Source organism: Leptodactylus fuscus, chromosome 1, assembly GCF_031893055.1.
Source record: "Leptodactylus fuscus isolate aLepFus1 chromosome 1, aLepFus1.hap2, whole genome shotgun sequence".
Lineage (NCBI taxonomy): Eukaryota > Metazoa > Chordata > Amphibia > Anura > Leptodactylidae > Leptodactylus > Leptodactylus fuscus.
The window spans coordinates 109,541,786-109,563,271 of NC_134265.1; the positions used below are offsets into that span (position 1 = coordinate 109,541,786).

Sequence of the window (21,486 nt, forward strand, 5' to 3'; positions counted from 1 at the left end):
TCTTTCCGTTCTGTGCTTTCCGTCTTCTGCATGCCAGAAGACGGAAAGCACAGACCGGGTCAGGCCGTGAGCGGCGGTGAGCGTTTTATGCTCTCCGCCGCGAAACCGGATTTTTTTTATCCGGACACAGAGTACTGCATGTCCGACTCTGTGTCCGGATTATAAAACCCGGTTTCGCGGCAGAGAGCGTAAAACGCTCACCACCGCTCACGGCCGGACATCTCTCTCACCCATTCAAATGAATAGGTGAGAGAGACTCCTGTAGGTTTCCATCTCCTGCCTCTGTTTTAGGCAGGAAACGGAAACCTGCATAACGGAGTTCACAACACTGATGTGAACGAGCCCTTAGCCTTACAGTGGATTCTGCTTAAAATCAAATCCCAAAACGATATGAAATCTAATTGTTTTTGTGCTTCTTTTTGTCCTCCTTGATCGAGCTGCGGATTTAGTACAGAACCTGCTGTGTGAGGCTCACAGTAAGGGGGCGTTCACACTACCGTCGGTGTCCGACATGCAGTGTCCGCTCCAAATCTGTCACGGACACTAGGAGCGGACACTAGCTGTGTCCGTGACACCTGTCATTCACTTGAATGGGCATTGGGTGCGTTCTTTTGCACTCCGTGCCCGTCCTTTCCTGTCCGCAAGAGAAGATGCTCCTAGTGTCCGTGACAGATTTGGAGCGGACACTAGGAGCGGACACTGCATGTCGGACACCGACGGTAGTGTGAACGCTCCCTTACCACTATATCTGAGTCTAAGGCCTAGTTCACATCTGCGTCAGTAATCTGTTTGGGGGAGTCCGCATGGGCCCCCTGGCCCCCCCCCCCCCCACCTAGCTACTGAACGCATTGGCATGCGGTGTGCAGTGAAAGCACATGGACCCCATAGACTATAATGGGGTCCGTGTGCTTTCCGTACGGTCTCCGTATGGAACATGCGGACAGAGAAGTCGTTCATGATCTACTTTCCTGTCGACATGATTCGTGCAGACAGCGTGCGGAAAGCTCACAGACCCCATTATCTTCTATGGCGTGCGTATGCTTTCACTGCACGCCAATGTGTTCGGTAGTCCATTGGGGGGGGGGGGGGGTGTCCCCATTACCGATGCAGATGTGAACCAGGTCTAGGAACCGTACAAGCCCCCTAGGAGACACAGATTTGCTTTAGCTTTCTGCTGCAAGTTCCATAGGGCCAGTATTTTGAGAGGAATTTGAGGCTTAAACTTTTTCCTTATAGAAAAAAAAGCCAAAAAATTGCTGTGTGAATAAAAAACGCCGAAGGCAAAATACTCGATAAAAACGTAGAGCGATACAAGCAGAAAGCCCATGGTAAAAGTGCTCAGGTACCTGAAGTCTCCCATGTACATGTCTGCTCTATAACGTGAGGAAACCAATGAGAGGGCTGAGCCGGGACTGGGGCCCCTCTGCCTCCTCCCGCCTGTGTCCCATAGTAAAGCTCCCAGTGTACAGGCGGCCACTACCTGGGAACAGCTGGAGCACCGAGTCTGTCAGGCGGCTTTGACCTCGCATGACCTGTGGGGCACAGGCTGTGCACAGCACGTACATCCCCTCAGCCTGTCCATACCATCCATTTACCTCCCGGCTCCTGTGTCTGAATGCCCCGGGATGCAGCTCCGGAGCTCCGGGCTGTGGCTTCTCCTTTGCTCGGTGTGGGTCATGCATGTACCGGGAGGTCGGTGCATCTGTGCCCGACGAGGACATCCTAGATGCTGCCCGGGGAGAAATAATGCCTGCACCGGCATCACTGCCACCGGGAGCACGTGCTACTGCGACTCGTACTGTCACCGGAGCGCCGACTGCTGTGAGGACTACGCGGGGCAATGTGGGGGCAGCGGTGAGTAAGGGGGTGTCTGAGTCACCGGCATATACACGTGTCATGTACTGGGGGCCATGGATGTTACTAATGATACAATTACATCCATTACTGACCCCTGTAATAATGAGTCTCTGTGAGTTTACTGACACATGTAGCAATGATAATGTGTGTCAGTAAGGGGAGACATTTGTTGACCAGCACTAAGTATAACCTGCCATCCTTATAATATGGATGTACATTGTGTAGTAAAGTGCTGCTCCATGCTGTGTCACCCTGATGTATAAACCAATATATTTATCCACATATGACCCTCCATGTCCTTGCATCATATCGGTCCATTTCAACATGGTGGAAAATCAATCAAATATTGTAGTAACATTTGTAACTAGTCATTGTATAACTGTGACCCGTATTTGTGCTGTTGTCACCCGACATGTGGCCAAAAGATCTCACACTGGAACTCTCACACTGGAACAAATTTGGGTTTTCAGAAAGTTTACTGCTCCAGTATTTTTAGATCTTATAGTCTTATTGATCTTTCTATGGTTATTGAAGTACAAGTCTAAGAATTTTATAATTTTGTACACTTTTATTGACCAATACTTTTATGGAGTTTATGGAAAGTCTCAATATTTACAGTGTTGAGTCTTATTTATGAAGGCTTATACAATTCATTTTAGCATGTTGAATATCAGCTCCTGGGCCAAATCCTGACTTATGACCAGGGCCGGCTCCAGGTTTTTATGGGCCCTTGGGCGACAGAGCCTCAGTGGGCCCCCTTGTAAAGGAGGTGGGGGAGTCGAGACACTGTGCATCGCAGATGAAGCGAGTGACGTCATGCAGGAGTGTGGCGTCACCAACGCCATACCTCCCAATTTTTAAAGAGAAGAAAGAGGAGCAAAATGTGCGTCGCACTCTGCGCGCCGCGGCAAATTTGGCTCCACCCACTTTTGTTGATTCCACCCATTCTTTCATTTATCATGTGCTCCCACACAGTACAATCCTCCTACAGTCACCCGTAAATTATATGCCCCCCCTCCATCTCTCCCCCAGTTTCATATACACCCTTCCTTTGCCCCCAGTTTCATGTCCCCCCCTCCATCTCTGTCCCCAGTTTCATCACGTTCTCCCCCTTCATCTGCCCACAGTTTCATGTCCCCCGTCTCTGCCCCAGTGTCATGCTGTTCTCCCCCCCTTCATCTGCCCCAGTGTCATGCCGTTCCCCCCTCCCCTTCATTTGCCCCCCAGTTTCATTGGGCCCCCTCCATCTTTGTCCCCAGTTTCATGCCGTTCTCTCCCCACCACCTTCATGTTCTCCAGTGTCATGCCGTTCCCCCCCTCCCCTTCATTTGCCCACCAGTTTCATTGGGCCCCCTCCATCTTTGTCCCCAGTTTCATGCCGTTCTCTCCCCACCCCCTTCATCTTCCCCAGTGTCATGCCGTTCCCCCCCTCCCCTTCATTTGCCCCCCAGTTTCATGGGCCCCCTTCATTATGTTCCACCTTTATATTTAATACAAAACAAACACTTACACTCACCTTTCATCACTCACCTTCCATCGATCCCCCGACGCTCCTCTCTCCAGTCACATACGCGATTAAAGCAGGAGCTGTGAGTTCAGCTCCTGCTTAGCTGCGGCCCCGCTTGCGTGTGTAGGCGTGATGACGTCATCGCGCCTACACACGCAAGCCGGGCCGGAGCTTTAAAGTAGGAGCTGAACTCACAGCTCCTGCTTTAATCGCGTATGTATTCCAGCTCATCGGCGGACGGACGCCGATGAGCTGAAATCGTGACAGGCAAGTGCCGGGGGGCCCCCAGAGGCTCTGTGGGCCCCGGCACTTGCCCGACTATGCCGTGCGCTGACGCTGGCCCTGCTTATGACAAGCCACCTTTACCTAGCCAGTTCTCGCAATTTCCGTGATTTTGTTTGTCCAGTGTTTTTTTTGAAGATTGCCGACAGGTTCTCAATGTGTTTGGGATCTAAGGTGTTTCCTGGCCATGGACCCAAAATTGCTATGTTTTGTGCATTACTTAACACATTTGCCTTGTGACATACTACTCCATCATATTGGGAAAAAGCACTGATAGGCTAAAGCCCCAAGTTGTGGAAATGCAGCTTTTTTTGTTGCAGATTTTGCGGAGGTTTTTTGAGCCAAAGCCAGAAGTGGATTAAGCAGAAGGTAGAAGAGTTTCCTATATTTTCCCATTCCTTTTGTAGTCACTCTTGGCTTTGGCTCAAAAAAACGCAACAAAATCTGCAACAAACAAGCTGTGTTTCCACAATGTGGGGCCTTAGCCTTAAACACCTAATTGGTCCTGGATGGTTGGGAGATGCTTTAATATTGCCATGACTTGAATAAGCACTCACCTGTTTTTCTCCAGACACATTCTTCCCGAAGTCCCTTCTGTCCAAGAAAAACATCAAAGATGGACTGACAGTCATGAAGGGAAGGCTGTGAACTGGGGTAAAGTTAATTTCTCTGTTGTAGTCCCCTTTATACTATTTGGAACATCTGCAAGAATCATTGCCAGTGAGCCGTACCATGAGCCCTGCCATGAGGCCTGTGTCAGGCCAGTAGTGAAGCATCCTGACACCATTCATGCATGGGGCTGCTTTTTGTCAAGGAAATGGGCTCACTTAGATTCTAACATTGCCATAAATAAAGAATGGGATATAAACATGTCCCAAAAGCAACCCCAGTTTTGGAACCATGGCCAGGAAACTCTCCAAATCTCAATACCATTGAGAACATGTGGTGAATCCTGAAAAATAGGTGGACAAACAATAATACAGAAATTGTGATCTCTAGCATGCCAGGATGAATTGCAGAAGTCTTGAAAAATAAATAAATATTGAGTCTTTCCATAAACTTGATGTATCCTACTAATCCTACTATCCTACTAATATTATCCTATCCTAAGTTTGTGGGTTTGGATGTTTGTTCCTCAATCACGGCAAAACGGCTGCATTGATTTGGCTGGAATTTTACACACACATACATTGGGTCCCAGTTTGAAACATAGGCTACATATTAGCCCCCTGCACGCCTGCACTTCGCAACCGCTAACGAAAATTTGCAGGTCAGGCTACACTCAAGGACCTGAGATGACGTCATCCCAGGTCTTTGAGCCGTTCCCCGATTGGCTGGCCCTACTGTGTGGGCGGAGCTATCAGCCGGACTGCGAGCCGAACACAATGGCGTCTCAGCACACGTTAGGGTGTGCAGCGCACATGCTGGCTTCGCTAATAGCCGGCCGAGCACACGTGCGGGACTGGATCGCACAGGCCGGCTTAGCTTGCAGCTGCGCAAGCACACGCTTGGGAAAGGACTGCACATGCCGGCATAGGTAGCAGCCACGAGAGAACATATTGCCTCTACTTCTTTGATGAGTACACCGGGGCCAGGTGCTGCTCAGCCTGGGCTGTGGCTGGTGGTGCTACGCAGCATAGGCTGTGATGTGGGGGGTGGTTGTTTGGGGGGCCTCCAAGTGAGGGGGACTGGCGGAGGCCAGTGCCGCGGGGAGGTGGGGGATCCCGCAGGCAGGAGGGGCAGCTGCACCACAAGGGAAGGAGGGGCATAGGCGCGGGAGCGCAGGCTGGGGGGAAGGGGCCTGATGCACGAGGGGGGAAGAGCGCAGGGGGGGGGGGAAAGTGGTAAATAGGGAGGGGACCCGATGGCGTAAGTAGTGCGGTGGATCATAACCACCATGAATTCTCTATATATACGCGGCTCAGCGCCACAACCAACCTGAAAACGAAGTTGCGGGCACATGTTAGTTTGTTAATAAAATGTAAAAACATATAAAAATGCTTAGAGTTGTACTCAGTAACCATAAAAACATCTGACTAAAATATTTAAAAATACTGAAGCAACAAACTTTGTAAAAAAAAATTGTGTTATTTCCCTGTATTTTTCTATCTTCCACCATAATCACATGATAAAGAAGGAAAGGAGGGGGGAAGTGACTGGGAAGGTACATTCTCAATAGTTCTTCACATCGAATCTGTCAGCAGATTATAGGTCACTATTAAAGGAGGTGTCAGGGCAATAAAAATTTAGAAATGACTCAGAATGCTGTAAAAAAAATAACAAAATCACATTCTCATTGCTCCTGTTCTGACCTTTTCTGAGTTCCCTCTCAGTCTTTATTCCTGAACCCTCCCAACACATAGGAAATACCGATCAGTCAATCATCTGACAAGTTGCCATAAAATATTGTTTGCCTGTACAACCGTTATCATCACTTACTCTCATTTTTTGACAATAGCTATTTGGGATGTGATGGGAGTTACTATAAGTTATTGTAGTATTAAGTTATTGCGGTTTTAAGCGAATGCAACCTGTTCATTGTATAATAAATATGTATACAGTTTTGCAATGTATTTGGTGTATTCTAGGTGTTATCCAAGGACTTTGTATGTACTTTCTAAATGGATTCTGTCTAGACTAAACTCTGGTTCCTGTCTGGCTCTGACTCAGCTCCAGAACCTGAGTCACACCACCTCCTACCTCCTCTACCTGTTCAGTGTGTATCACATTTACTATGGGGGCCCCCTTTACTATATAGTCTGCCAGAGGAGGCGGAGCGACTCAGGTGCTGATTTCAGTCATGTGACCCTCAGCAGAAACCCAAGGTTTGGGATAAGTGGAACTTAGCCAGAAAGGAAGTAAATGCAAATTCCCTGGAAAACCCCTTTATTTCCTCAGTCATTCAGTAGGAATTTTCATTGTCTAGTTATAGTGGATAAAAAGCTTGTCATGGTCATGTGATGGGGGCAAAGATACAAGACACAGCTCTGGTTAGGGCCACATACATTTAGACTAAGGGTAATAAATACCCACCAGAAAAGGTTCCCTCTCCCGGCCCCTCTGAGATAAACCCATACAAGAAAGGCACAACAACTTCTTGGATAAAAAATGTGGGGGTCGGCAACTGCTTTATTGAAATATAAACATATCAGCAGAACCCTGCTACCCCTATAACGAAATACCAAAGGCGCGTCACCAGAATGCCCCGCCACCGCTTTCGGTGGGCATGTATGTGATGTTCAGCGGGTGACGCGCCTCTCCTCTTCCACTCCAGATGCCAAAGGGGGGGGGGGAGCCAAAGTTCTGCCAATATGCCAGCTGTGACACCTAGAAAACAAAGGGAAATAAATAACCAATATATAAACTTGTACAACACACATGACTAAAAACAACTACAAAACCCGGGAGAGGGAAATGCAACTAAAAAGGGGAGGGGGAAATTGAAGAACCTTCGGCGCTGGCGGGGACCCGAGAGGAAGTCCCCGCCCAGCGCCGAAAGTTATATAGTGCCAGCAAAGCTCCGGGGAAGGAGAGAAGCGTGCGATCACGCTAAGTCAAGAGCCGGCCGGCTTATGCAGCCACCCGGCTCGCAGTGGTTGTGCGCCCTGTAGCTGATATCTACACTGCATTCACAGCACACATTATTACCGTGAATTGCAGAAGTTTTATGATAAAGTATTCTGCTGTATAGCAACTACAATTGAAGTTAAAGGGAAAAAAAAGCCAATGCTGGCCATATGGCACAGACTGCTAAGTGCATGAGCCCTACTACTATATTGTAACAGGGCAAGAACTTCTAAATCATCACATGACCAAGACAGGCTATTTGTACATGAGAGATAAGTAACAAAGTTTCCTCTATTCAAAAACAGCAAGCGGTTTAGAAAATGGTTTGTCATAGAAATAATAACATTTTACTTGCAGGATTATCACTTTTAACATCCTGTTTATGGCTCACAATGTTATTTTGTTTGTTTCTTCAATGTATTTAGATAAATATATACTTACTTATACTTATTTATATACTATAAATTTATGAATAAATGAAGTAACGAAAAAAATGCTCACAGCTCATCAATTGGCAGTATAAAGAAAAGGAAAAAATGCACGTTCACTCACATTTAGTTGCTGGCATGTGTATAGATTTGGTCCGGAAGTTGTGTGCACAGATCAGGTACTCTCTCGGCAGAGTCAGGCAAGCAGCAGGAAGAAGGTCGGAGGGAATCCAGCATTCAACAATCCGGAATACTTAGTAGTTTAAAACTTCACTTTTATTTTCAGCAAATTATGCAAAATCATGCTTCCCGGCGTAGATGGGAGGGGCCTGTTTTTAGTACGTTTTCTTAAATCTTATGTATATGCACTAGAGTATGTTAAGTATTATGCCATGACTAAGAGGCGTGCGTGCCTCGAAACGCGTACTTTCTATACCCCTTAACATTTTAATGGAAGCATGATTTGCTGAAAATAAAAGTGAAGATTTAAACTACTAAGTATTCCGGATTGTTGAATGCTGGATTCCCTCTGATATAAATTTATGAAACCTTTACTCCAACACTTTCCAATGACAGAAATCACCTTCAGTTTGCATTATTATCTCTTTGCATGACTCAAGTGTGATCTTGGTATTTTCCAATGGGAAAGTTTGAATGATAAGCACAAATATTGTTAACATGGCCAGAATTTTTTTAACTGTCGTCAGACCCTCACCAATTGGATATTGATGAACTATCCTAAAAATAATCCAAGTCCAAAGTCCAAGAAAATCCATTTAAAGCCTAACGGCTCAATGATGGTCTGTTAAAGACATTGTCAGTCGGCAGTTGTTACATTTCCATGAATAATATATTAGAGCCTCTACTGGCTGTTGACTCGTACACAAGTATTTGAGCAAAAAAAAAAATTTAAGCTAAACTAGGAGTGGATATTAAGCACAAAAGAAATATAATAGAAAATTATTACAGTTCTTTCTTTAATACACTTCTGAACTTTTCTTGAAAAATCAGATGAAAATCTTTTGATCAAACACTGCTATGTGAATAGCAAATGCCCAAACCATTAGCAGGTCCAAAACACAGATAAGGGACATTCTTTCCATTATAGTTTTTCTCTGTCTATACTCCATTGCTGGTTTTGACTTATAGACACTGATGCAAAATATTGACTAAAGTAGTGCTGTGTGACAGTGGTTATATACAGCTTCCTGTGCCTGTGACAGATTCATATGTGACTAGAATGGGAGGCTTTCAGTTTAGTAAGCATGTATTTACAAGCATGTGTCCTTAGGTCTCCAGCACACTGGCACAGAGCTTGTGGGTAGTACAGAGTTGTACAGCCTCTATGCACTGCCATACAGATTCTACTGGCTTCTGACTATATACTGAGTCTGATGGAGTATGGCATTTATGCCACTGCATAAAATATGAGACATGTGGAGGTACAGTATATATCATGTCCTTACGCAGCTGGGGTTTAGGGTCCTAGTCCAAGCCACCACTTTGTCAAAGGGCTAGTTCACACGTGGTCAAAGAGGCTGATTTTGACAGCGGATTTCGCTTCAAAATCAGCCCCTTTACAATGGAGCCCTATGTGAACAGCTAGCTTTTTTTTTCTGCTAGCTTTTTTTTCTGCGTTTTCCGCCTGAAGAAAGCAATAGAAGTGAATGGAAGGCGAAAACCGCCTGGCTTTTTTTGGAAGCTGTTTTTTAAAAAAAAAAAAGCTCCAAAAAAAGCTTGGCAAGGTAAAAAAAAAAGCTTCCTAATTAGGAAGCGTTTTTTTATCAGGTACAAAATAAGCCAGGAGGTTTTTAAGTGTGAACTAGCCCTTTAAGTGTAACAGCATGTAACTTGTGCCAGGAACTCTCCTGGTGCAGTTTCGCAGTTTTGGGATCCTTACCTCCCCCCCCCTTTTTTTAAGGACATGCTCACATTTTAGTGCCCATAAAACCTAATGACAGGTTCCCTTTTTAGGTTCATAACTTCAAAAGGGTTTCTGATGTCAGACATTTATGGCATATCCACACAGGAAAGTTTTGTCAATGTTATATAAAATAAATGTATAGTTACTACTATTGTTAAAACTGATGCTATGCCATTCATCTATGTCACATAACCAAAAATGACACTTTACGATTTTTCATTTATGTTAATGCAAAGTGGTACAATTATAGTTTTTTTGCATATTTTCTATATGTAAACATAGGAATGACATCTCCTTTTTCTAAATACATGCCTGTTTTATTGTAGAGGGGGCTCTGGTCTTTGATCTGCAGATGAGCTGACTGTCCCTGACAGCATGAACAGCAATGATCAGCATTAGGGTGCATTCAGACTACGTAACGCCGGGCGTGTATGAGAGCCGTACACGCCGGCATTACGGCAGACTGCCGAACACTTCCCATTCACTTCAATGGGAGCGCTCGTAACAGCGGCGTTTACGAGCGCTCCCATTGAAGTGAATGGGAAGTGTTCGGCAGTCTGCCGTAATGCCGGCGTGTACGGCTCTCATACACGCCCGGCGTTACGTAGTCTGAATGCACCCTTAGAGGGGCCGTCATTTGTGACGGCTATTCATACAAAGTCTAGGAGTCAAAAGAGAATATTATGAGCACTAATGGAGGTCTGGAAGCTAGTAGCTAATGGGGTCAAGTAGAGAGGTCCAACCAGCTTCATAAACCCATCAGTTAGAGTTATTAAAGCAGACCTCAAGCTAAAATGACAATTTCACAAAACCCACAGGAATATCAAGTGTGGGAAGCCTTTCTTATTTGTCAAATTTAATATTTGATGCAACCATAGTCTGGCCTCCCGGTCACCTTTCTCACATTGCAAACCTCCTTGACTACCTCAGCATCTTCCCTGGTCTCCTTTACCTTTCCATCCTCACACTAAAGAATGCTGTGAACCCTGTGGTGATGTCATTGACCTGTAATGTTCTGGCAGGGCTGAACCACCATATTTCTTATTACAGTGTCTGCAAAAGTGCACAACACGCTACAAAAGTGTTTCAAGGATTTAGATCTAGATTTAGATTTAGAAGAAAAACTGCAACATGCTGCACTTTTCCCTTCTAAAAACATGGAAAGCTGATGGATGTGATCATCCATATTTTTTATATGATTCAACTTTGTAGAAGTAAGCCTTCTAAGAATGTGGGCCTGAGTCCTTAGAATGTGGGCCTTAGTATTGAATACTAAGCTGCTTCAGCTAGTAAATCTACATGTTGTTTCCAGCATTTGGTTTTACATTCTGTGAAGCCTGTAATTAAACTTTGCAAAACAGGATGGTGTCAACATAGTAGCATAGGGAGTGTGTTGCAAGGAAACTCAATGTCCAGCCAGTCATAGTATATTGTAGGGGACATTAGGCTGATCTCCATCATACCTGCAAACCCCTGCAGGGTGGGTGAGTCAAACCAGGATACGGAGTCTTTGGGTGCATTCACACTGAGTAAACGCTAGCTTATTCTGAACGTAAAACACGTTCAGAGTAAGCGGCGTCTAAAGCAGCTCCATTCATTTCTATGGGAGCGGGGATACGAGCGCTCCCCATAGAAATGAATGGGCTGCTTCTTTCACTCCGTGCAGTCCTATTGAAGTGAATGGGGAGTGCCGGCGTGTACGCTCCGGCATGAGCAGAGCTTGCCGTATACGCCGGCACTCCCCATTCACTTCAATGGGACTGCACGGAGTGAAAGAAGCAGCCCATTCATTTCTATGGGGAGCGCTCGTATCCCCGCTCCCATAGAAATGAATGGAGCTGCTTTAGACGCCGCTTATTCTGAACGTGTTTTACGTTCAGAATAAGCTAGCGTTTACTCAGTGTGAATTCACCCTTTGAGTGTTATTTGTATGTTTGTAGAAAATAGCTTTTTTTATTTTTATTTTTTGTAATTTTTTTTGTTATTTACGGACTATAAAAGGGTATGATGGTGCGCAACATAATATCCCCAACAATGAAATGTGACTGGTTTAATACTGAGTTTCATAATGACAGACTCCCCGTAAGCTTGAGGCCCCACATTGCAGAAATGCAGCTTTTTTTGTTGCAGATTTTGCTGTGTTTTTTTTTAGCCAAACCCAAGAATGACTACAAAAGGAATGACTGATAGATAGGAAGCTTCTTATACTTGTACCGTCTGTTCAATCCACTCCTGGCAGCAAAACCACAGCAAAATCTGCAACAAAAAAAGCTGCGTTTCCGCAATGTGACGCCTCAGCCTAAAATGTACTTTTAGCCACCTCTTCCAACTCTTTGCATCCTCCAATAGTTGCTGAGCCGCAATTTTTTCTGTAGCTCCCTCCATTCCTGAGCAATTTTTCTGTTTTGATTTTAAAACAACAAGCACCGATGCAGCCGGAGAACAGTCTTAGAAATGGGAGTGGGATGTTCGGATAATAGAGGATGCAAGTGTTAGGGAATTGCTAGATGACAATTCCCTAGTAGCTGCTGGAGAACCCTGGAGGAAGGGGCACAAGAGACAGTGAGGCCTAAGCTGAAGCCCCCCCCCCCCCCCCACTGTCCCTTCCTCTTGCCAGGCCCTATCCTATGTAATAGGCGGCAACTTGAAGACGATCCCTTCCTATATATGTGACACACAAATCACAGACAAGACAAACAACAATAAAGGGAGGTCAGCTAGCCAGGGTTCGGTAACAGTAGAGCAATGCAGTGCCAAATCGCAGTCCAAAAGAATAGTCAATAGGAAAAGCCAAGGTCAGGATTAAGAATACAAGTGACAAAACAGCAAGAGAAAACGCCAGCAAGCACGAGGCAATAACAGGCACCAGTGTGAATGTGAGCCAAGACTAAATAGGGGAGGGTGAACCCGCCCTGGACCTGACAGGAAGGCAGGCTGTCAATCACAGGGCAAGACCAAATTTAACTACTTCATGGACAGAGGCAGACAAGGGCAGAAGACGGGTGTGGTGCAAATTCAATAAAAGAACTAGAGCCGTGTTCACACAGTGCGACCAAAAACTCTAAGCAAGGAACCAAACTGCACACGCCTCCTGTGCCGCCGCATGCAAGCAGAGGGTGGCGCAGTGACCTGAACAGGCAGAAATGTTACAGAAATCAAAGGTCATTGGCAGAATAGAGAGGACATTTAGGGCGGTAAAGAGTGACGGTGACAGGTCCTCTTCAAGCACCCAATAGGGCGCGGCTGGGGAGGTAGTAACATGAGTAAAACCTGTGAACACTAACTCTGGGATACATGGAGGAAGTGGCCATCTCGTACATTGTTTACACAGGTGACTGGTAGTAGGGCTTCAATGTGCATGAGTAAAGCATAGCCAGATTTATAATATATTTTTTTGTAACTCAAACTTTATTGAATTTTTTTTTTTTTTTTATACAATAAGAAAAGAAAAAACAATTACGAGTTACAGGGCGAACACCCGTCCTGCGAACAGAAAAAGCACACAGTGCAACACAAAATACAATCATAGAAGAATAAAAAAAAAAAAAAAAAAAAAAATTAAAGACAAAGAAAACAACATAGAAAAAAGAAAAAGGAAAAAGGGGGGGAGGAGGAGGGAGGGGGTTAGTGGGACAGATGGGTGGGGGAGAGGACTAAATGTGGGGGGTGAAAGGGTAGGTAGGGGTGAGTGTGAGCAGTCAGGAAACCAGAGAGAGCGCTCGTCAGGTCATCCATACCACAGCCAGTTGGGAAGGGCTCGGGAGGAACCACTGGTCAAATACCTGAGACGAACAACAAGAGCATCAATCAGAGGAGGGGTCAGAACCCAGAAGCGTCCGGTACTCTGCAGACTGTTGAAACCTGAACCAGTAGAACCAGGTTTTGATGTACGCCTCAGTCGTGCCATGCAGGAAAGACGTGAGATTTTCCATGCGCATTATCTCGTTGACCTTCGAAATCCAGAGGGAGAGAGGAGGAGGATCCACTCATTTCCAAAAAAGGGGGATGCAAGCCCGGGCAGCGAGGATCAGGAATCTAAGTAGGGAGCGCTTAAAGACCTTTACAGAAGACTCACAATGATTAAGGAGAAACAGGGCAGGGCCCAAATGGTGAGAAGTTTCAGTAAGCTGGAGGGTTATCCGCTTGACCCCCTCCCAGAAGGACGAAAGGGCAGGACAGGACCAAAAAATGTGTAGCAGTGTGCCTTCCTCATCGCCACAGCGCCAACATAATGGGGAGACCTGAGGAAACATAGCATGGAGTCTCGTAGGAACCCTATACCATCGGGACAAGATTTTGTAGCTGGCCTCCTGGTGGCGAGAGCTGATGGAAGCAGTATTAGAAAGGTGAAAAATGCGCCTACGCTGCTCCTGAGAGAGGGAAAGGGACAAATCAGATTCCCATTTCAGCAAGAACGGCGGAACAAAATCCTCTGGAGGTTCAACCAGGATCCGGTAAGTGAGCGAGAGGGAGTGGCGAAGGGGGCCAGCACCAACACAAATCTTCTCCAAGGGGGTAGGTTCGACGCGGAATACTGCAGGAGCAGGGAGAGAATGTAAAAAGTGACGAAGTTGCATCCCCCGCCAAGCATCCAAAGGGGGCAGCTCAGGAGGGGCCTGGGAATTCAGAAGTGTAGTCCATCCCCCTGCGTCCTGGAAGTGACAGGCACGGAAAATCCCATGACGGCGCCAATTACGAAAAACTCGGTCAAACATTCCAGGTGGAAAGGCAGGATTGCCCAGCACTGGAAAAAGAGCGGAATCCTTAGGGAGGAGAGTGGAGCGAACAAGGCCTCTGGAACAAATCCGAAGCGTGGGACCAAGGGTAGGGTGAGAAAAGAGAGATGACAATGAGGAGGAGTCTAACCACGGGGCAACCTGCAAAGGGATCGGAGAGAATGCCTGTTCGATGTAGACCCAAGGTTTAGAAACAGCATGTCTACACCAGTCCACGACACGAGTCAGGTGGGTAGCCAAGTAATAGGACTTCAGGTCCGGAAGCGATAAACCACCGCAACTCTTGGGACGAAAGAGAAAAGCCTTGCTCACTCGGGCGGGTCTGCCCGACCAGATGAACTTCAGTTGGACGGAAGTGAGGGATCTAAGAAAAGACAGAGGGATGTGAATGGGAAGCGCCTGCATCAAGTAGAGAAGACGAGGGAGAATGTTCATTTTAAAAATCGCGCATCTCCCGAACCAAGTAAAGGCTCCAGCGGACCATCGAGTACAATCAGCCCTGATAGACGCCAGAAGTGGGGGGAAGTTGCAACGAAAGAGATCTTTCGGGTCCGGAGTAAGATAAACCCCCAAATATTTGAGAGAAGTGGAGGCCCAATGAAAAGGGAAAGATTGACTCAAGGAGGTGGCCGCCGAGGAGGAAAGGGTCACATTAAGGGATTTATAATATATTTACCGGTACTTCTTTACTTTTAGATTATATATATATATTTCACATTCCTGTACATATCAGATTAGACCATTTCTGAAATTTCATTACAAACTGGCCAACCCCTTTAAGTTGATCGAACACTCTAGTTACTTAGGTGGATTTCTATACATGCTAAATGGAACTTTGTTTTGTGAAGGAAACAGAAAATTAGAAAAGCAAAGAAAGAGCGATAGTAAGGTCATTGTATGATAGGTAAATTGGGTATATTGGTTACTAGCAGAGGGGGCTGCCTCGGCCTCCAGCATTTTGGTAATGCACAAAAGGAGGATTAGCTTTATGTAAAACTGCATAGGGGTTAGACTAGGATTATTCTTCACTTCCGAGTTTAGGGCAAACACACAGAAACTGACACGTGACATGTGCGATCAGAGGGACTGTTGCATTAGAAAGAGATTATAAATAACAGAATTAAAGGGGCTATGCCATGAAAAATATGTATCCTCTATCTAGTTTATCTTCGAGGATAAATTGCTGATCATTGGGGTCTGACCACTGAGACCCCCACCAATTCTACGAACGAGGATGTTATATCCCCAGTGAAGGCAGCTGGAGCCTTGGTGGATGCAGATATGCCCCTGCCCCGTTCACTTCAATGGCCAAATGCTGTACTATGGCTATTAATGGAGGATAAATATTTTATCATTGTTAGATAGATAGATAAGAGTTCATTTCTCTTTTTATTTTTCTGTGATCTGTTTGGCTAGTGATATATATATACATGTGCCCAATTTATTAAACCGTCTAACAGAGAAATTGGTCTTGTTTCCCACAGCAACCAATCAGTGACTACTTGTCATTCCTTGTGGTTGTTAGTGACAAGGGCAGCAGTTTTTTGTTGGCAGCTTTGATCACTCAGGCCCATATCTAGTGCCTATGTCCTGCAGATATTTGGGTCATGCTGTATAATAAATGTTCTTTTAGGGACTAGAACAACACAATTTCTGAACTGCTTATAACTATCAAGTGTGCATAGCAGATGTGCTTGGATCAGAACAAAGAGTGGGCGTTGTGGGCATATTCCCAGTTGTTTTTGTACTTTGCTCCATAATAGAATATAATGAAGGGTTTCTGAACAGATGTTACTACAGTCACATAACTACTAATTCTGTTCTAATGCAATTGTAACTGATACAAATGGCAACATCCCATTCTCTCAGAAAAAGAATTGTATTTCAGTATATAGATAGTAGAGCTGTCTTATATAAATATCAGTCAGCACTGTGGTACAAGGACGTTTACTCCTGTATAGGTGCTCAGCCCTCAGGGATTGACTTTCAGGCTTAAAAACAGTCCAATGTAAGAAATGGAGCAGCACTCCAGTAGAAATTCAGTATTTATTCTTCCCATAGGTTCATGTCCATAATGGAGGCATTTTCAAGCTTGGTGAATAAAGTATTGCATTGCTTTGAATTCCTCCTGTTGCTCCGCTCCTTTTGTTACATTAGATGGTATAGCTGAATGCGGTACAACATTATGTGCGGAATAAGATGTCTCTGAAACCTTCCTGACTTTTCAGGTTCCTTTATTGCCTTATAAGGACTACTTTAAGAAGCTATGGACAATACTCCAAACTTGGTAAGAGATGTGTATAACAAGAGTGTCTGCACAGTGTTAAGCCCTGTGTTTATAAGGAGCCCCTTTCAGATGCCATTGATATACTGGACACTGCAGTCATGCTAAGAATTGTTGGTAAAAGAAAAGTTTGGCTTGACTATTGTACAGTCTACAGTAAGATTATTGAGACAAAGGTTTTCATGCAGTCGTGAAAATTCATTCCAAGTACTGATGCCTCCCATCTTCTCTTTTCCCTGTTTTTGCTACTGTATTTGTTGTGGATATAAAATATTGGTTTATAATAAAGCATATTGTCACCATTATAGTTTATATATTTAATTGGTGTCCAGCTATAGTATAGTACAGGCTGTAACATCGGATACGTACAAGTAATGCCACAGAACAGTATTGCAAGAACAGAATTGTAATGTGAGGCTTTTTTTTTCTTACAAATGATGCAAGTTACAGTATTTTGACAGTACTAAAAAATAATATATATTAATAGGTCTGTAGTCTCTGCAGTGTATATGACGTGGCACAGAGCCCCTCTATTTCAGAGCACAGGGGACTATCTCAAGGACAAGCTTTGATTTTAGGGTACTAAGAAGGTGGCAAGTACCATATACTGCTTAGCATCTCACAGAATTATAAGTATTCTGTGGTTAGTATCAGTGAATGGAAAGTTTACCTTTATGCTGGGGTCATACTGAGCATACCTGCAGCAGGTTGTACGCTGGGATCTGTAGTCGATGAGAGTTCTCCAAATCTCATCCACGTGACCCCCATCATGTCAGTTATTGTCTGTCTGGTTTTGCATGGAAAGGTCGAAATCATTGGAGACCTGGGGTAGTTCATGCAAATGCACTGACACAAAAATACACACTATTCTGGGTGAGTTTTTTGTGATGGTGCCTTTCAGAAAACACTTGTGTGTTACTCCAGACATAAAGTGAAAATCAAACATAGCCAGTGCCAGAAGATACTAATTGTAAATCCACTAAAAATCCTGATGCCCCTACCATACTCTTTATTGTGGAAAACTACTATGTAACCGTGCATTACTGCAAATGTTTGTCTTATGGACCATGCATAACTATTTGAAGACTATCAATCTATCTATGTATCCCTGAATCACTGAAAATCAATGTGAACTGTATGTTATTTGTGTTTAGAGCGTATATATATATATATATATATATATATATATATATATATATATATATATATAGTACTTTTGGAGGCTCAGGGTGAGACAGGATATCGTTTCAGCTTACATATTCCAGAATGTAATGGCACATTATTCAGTGTGAGGTAATACCAGTTGTGGATTTTTATTATATAAAATTATTTACATTGTTGCCATTAATCATTTTCTTTAGGCAAATCTATGAATAAAACAATTTCATGTTTGGTTAGTTTTGTTAGCTAAACTACTGAGAGATTACAACTAATGTGAACTACCACCAGTTCTCAACCCCAGAAATCTGTGGTCACATGACGAAAGGAACTTATGAAGCTGCCATGGTATAGCACACTGGATGTCACTGGGCCTGTAGTTTTCTGTGTAATTTTCAGCCCCACCTCCAGCGCCAGGCAACTTTCCCCTTGCCAGTCTTCTGAATGGGGCCCATCTCTATTATTTCACATGGATGGACACATTGACATGGGGTCAGAGGTCATGGTGAGTGTACACAGGCCATGCTGGGAAGCACAGGCCAGACCCTCCCCCCTCCCAGTGCCCCCTTTGCGACATAGTGTAGACAGGGTCTTAGTAACTCTCAATGTGCCAGTATAGTCTATATTTCTTTAAAGTGAAGCCAGTCATGCCTGCACACAAAGAGCAATACACAATGAAATTAAAAAGAGGCACGTATAGAAATAATAAGGTGTCATTTTCCACTGGATTGACTTTTTTTTTTTTTTTCAAACAAATATCAGAATTTTTACTTGAGGAACAAATGAAAATATTTTAATGTAGCTATGAGCGAAACAAATGTTTGATGTCACAGCCATACATATATAGTCTCACATGTTTTGTATGCAGGAACGTGTGATCTCTTCCTTATTAGCTGCTTTACAGAAAGAACGATGTTCATACATTGCATTTTAAATGAAGTTTAAAGGGAGTCTGTCAATTGGAAAATTGGTATCAGACTAATGGCAGTACCTTGTAGGGTTGCTTCTACAATTTCCAAAGATGCCTTTCTTATTCTGCATTGCAACTCCGTTTTCATGAAAATCAGAATTTTATTCTTAGGCAAATAAGCTGAAAAGGGTTTTTCTTCTCCTACGGGGGCTTCACTCTAGGCTCTGGAAAGGCAGACCTTAATTGCAGACAAAGTGTAAGATGTCCCTCAAACAATGGAGGGAGGAACTAACCCTATAATAGATAACTGTCACTTCTTTTGTCTTTAGCCATCACTATATTATAACAGCATGTGTGTCCATAAAATTAATATCCCCATGAAAACCATTTTGCTAAAGGGAGTCTGTCAGGTCTAAAATTAATTTCAGACCAATAACAGTGACATGTAGAGGAGCCTTTAACCGGAGCATAAACACGCCTTCGTGGCCATAAACCAATGACGTAATGCACAGATAATCATCTTTTTATGCATATGTAAATCAGCCCCAAGTGCACCAGGGATGGGCCAATTTGCCAGCAAATAATCTAACATTTTCCTGTTCTCTGGAATTGCTGTCCCTTTACCTTTATCATGACTGTCAAAGGTAAATCTGGCAGATTGGACCCACCCTCAGTGCACTTGCAGACTGATTTGTCCTTGCATAGAAATATCATATCTCTGCTTTGTGTCATTGGCTTGTGGTTAAAAAGATATGTTTCTGCTCTAATTTAAGGCCCCTACACAACACTATTTCTGGTTTGAGAGACATTTTGGGCCTGCAGTGCTGAATATTTTCTTTACATATTTTTATAGCAGTTATAGCTTTTAAAATTGCTGCATAGAATTTTTCCCTAAAATAAATGTAGGAGTGCTATGCACACTGTTTATCAGGGCTGTGGAGTCAGTAGGCTAGACAGCTCACTTTTTTCCCCTCATCCATAATTTGACTCCGCCATTGAAAGGCTTGGTTCACATATGCGTTCAGGTTTCTGTTTGGGGAGCACCTTAAGGTAACCGCTTTTTATGTGTATAGGTTTCTGTTCAGGGGTCTCCAAGCAGACTCCCCAAACGGAAATCCGAGCATAGATGTGAACTGGGCCTCAAAAGCAAAAAAAAATGTATAATTCATTAAGAAGTCAGTGGTAGAATTCCAGTGACAGTAAAGATATGTATATATGCATCTAATTAATTATACAATGTTATAAATAGGATAATATAATAAAAAATAATAAATAATTTATTAGGAAGCCGGAGTTGGTAACTTTTTTCTGACCCCATTCAAAATGGGTCCAGACTAACTATACATGCTCTGCTATATATATATATATATATATATATATATATATATATATATATATATATATATATATATATATATACACATTGAACTAAATAATAACACAGTATGCAGTTAGTATCTAAGCTTCCACTATTGCAGCTTGGTGGTTGCAGCCAGCAAGAATGCTGTCTATAAGAGTTCATTCACATGGGATATATACACAGTTTCTGCTTCAACATTAGCAGCAAAGTTGATAAGATTTGAACAAAATATCGTCCATACACCATACTATACATTAGATCTGTCATTGAAAATCTGGTTTGGATAATGTGGTGATTTTCTTAAAGAAGTGGTCACTATATTTCAAATGGAAATTTTTATTGAATTGTATACTACAACACTTGTCTGTTGCAAAGAACAGCACTCAGGTATTTCCAGCACTCCCACTGAAGTGGGCAGGAGAAGAGACGCATCCCATCCAGCAGGGGCACACTTACATTCAGCCTGGCTACATTCACAACGTAGCCCTTCCTTGAGATCACCTATTTATCCTCTATCCTTGGGAGAGAGTATAAAAATGCTTTGAGGCGTAGCACTTTAAGACGAGCTGAAGCCAAAAAACACTGTGGAAAAGACAATGGCAGAAATGCATAGCATTTTTTCCCGCAGTGTTTTTCAGAGAAAGTCCACAGAGATTTCCTTGGCGGACTTTTTGCTTCTATTACACCTATACAGAAAACACCAGAATTTCCGTAACTATAATTGACATGCTGTGATTTGCAAAAACACTTGTGTCTTTGAAATTGCAGCATTTCTGCAGTGGATTTTTTTCTACAATGTGTGGGTGGTATTAGCCATCCACTTTGACAGGTACTGTAATAGACTGCATTTTCACAATGGGGGGTCCCACCCTAAGTCACAAAAAGAAATTATATGGGCCATTGCCAGTCTTTCCTATGGTGGAGCTGCCATCAAGATAAGACCAAGTCCAGCGACACTGAAATTACAATATTCTTCAGTGCTACAACACCGGGTATCGTGTAATATAGTTTTCACAAGATGTTTACTCACTAGAGAAGATAAAGGAATAAGATGTGTTGCAGAGTTGTCTATTGGCGCATCAGCTACTTACCATCCAATCTAAGATATATGCTGATATTGTCTCAGTCTCTAAATTTCCATGATTCTGCATTAATCAAAGAGAAAACATAGTACATAATAAAGTGAGATTTTTATTCTATCTACTCACAAAACTGAGATATTGTAGCACTTCTCAATTGAAAAACATGGAAAACAAGATCTGTATGCCTTCTAGAGGCTTCTAACATGGCATCATGTATGCTCAGTATTGTATAGTCTGCATCATGTCTTCTCTTTGGTTTAGGGCAGATGCCTAGAAATTAGTCCTTAAAGAGATTGGAACAGAATGAGCATATACCTGAGAGAGTATAAGCGACTGGTGGCACCAACAGGCAAAAAAGCTACGTTTTTACAAAAGTGATAGCAACTTTTTT

General features: G+C 43.6%; 1 protein-coding gene across 1 annotated transcript in view; it reads left to right on the forward strand.

The window, feature by feature from the left end:
• Nucleotides 1-1,505: 1,505 nt before the first annotated feature.
• LOC142204600 (somatomedin-B and thrombospondin type-1 domain-containing protein-like) overlaps nucleotides 1,506-21,486 on the forward strand; it is a 35,788-nt gene continuing 15,807 nt past the window's right edge. Inside the window, exon 1 of the mRNA XM_075275916.1 lies at nucleotides 1,506-1,854. Within this exon, the coding sequence (XP_075132017.1) occupies nucleotides 1,626-1,854 (229 nt within the window). The 5' untranslated portion in view covers nucleotides 1,506-1,625. The remainder of the gene's footprint in view (nucleotides 1,855-21,486) is intronic.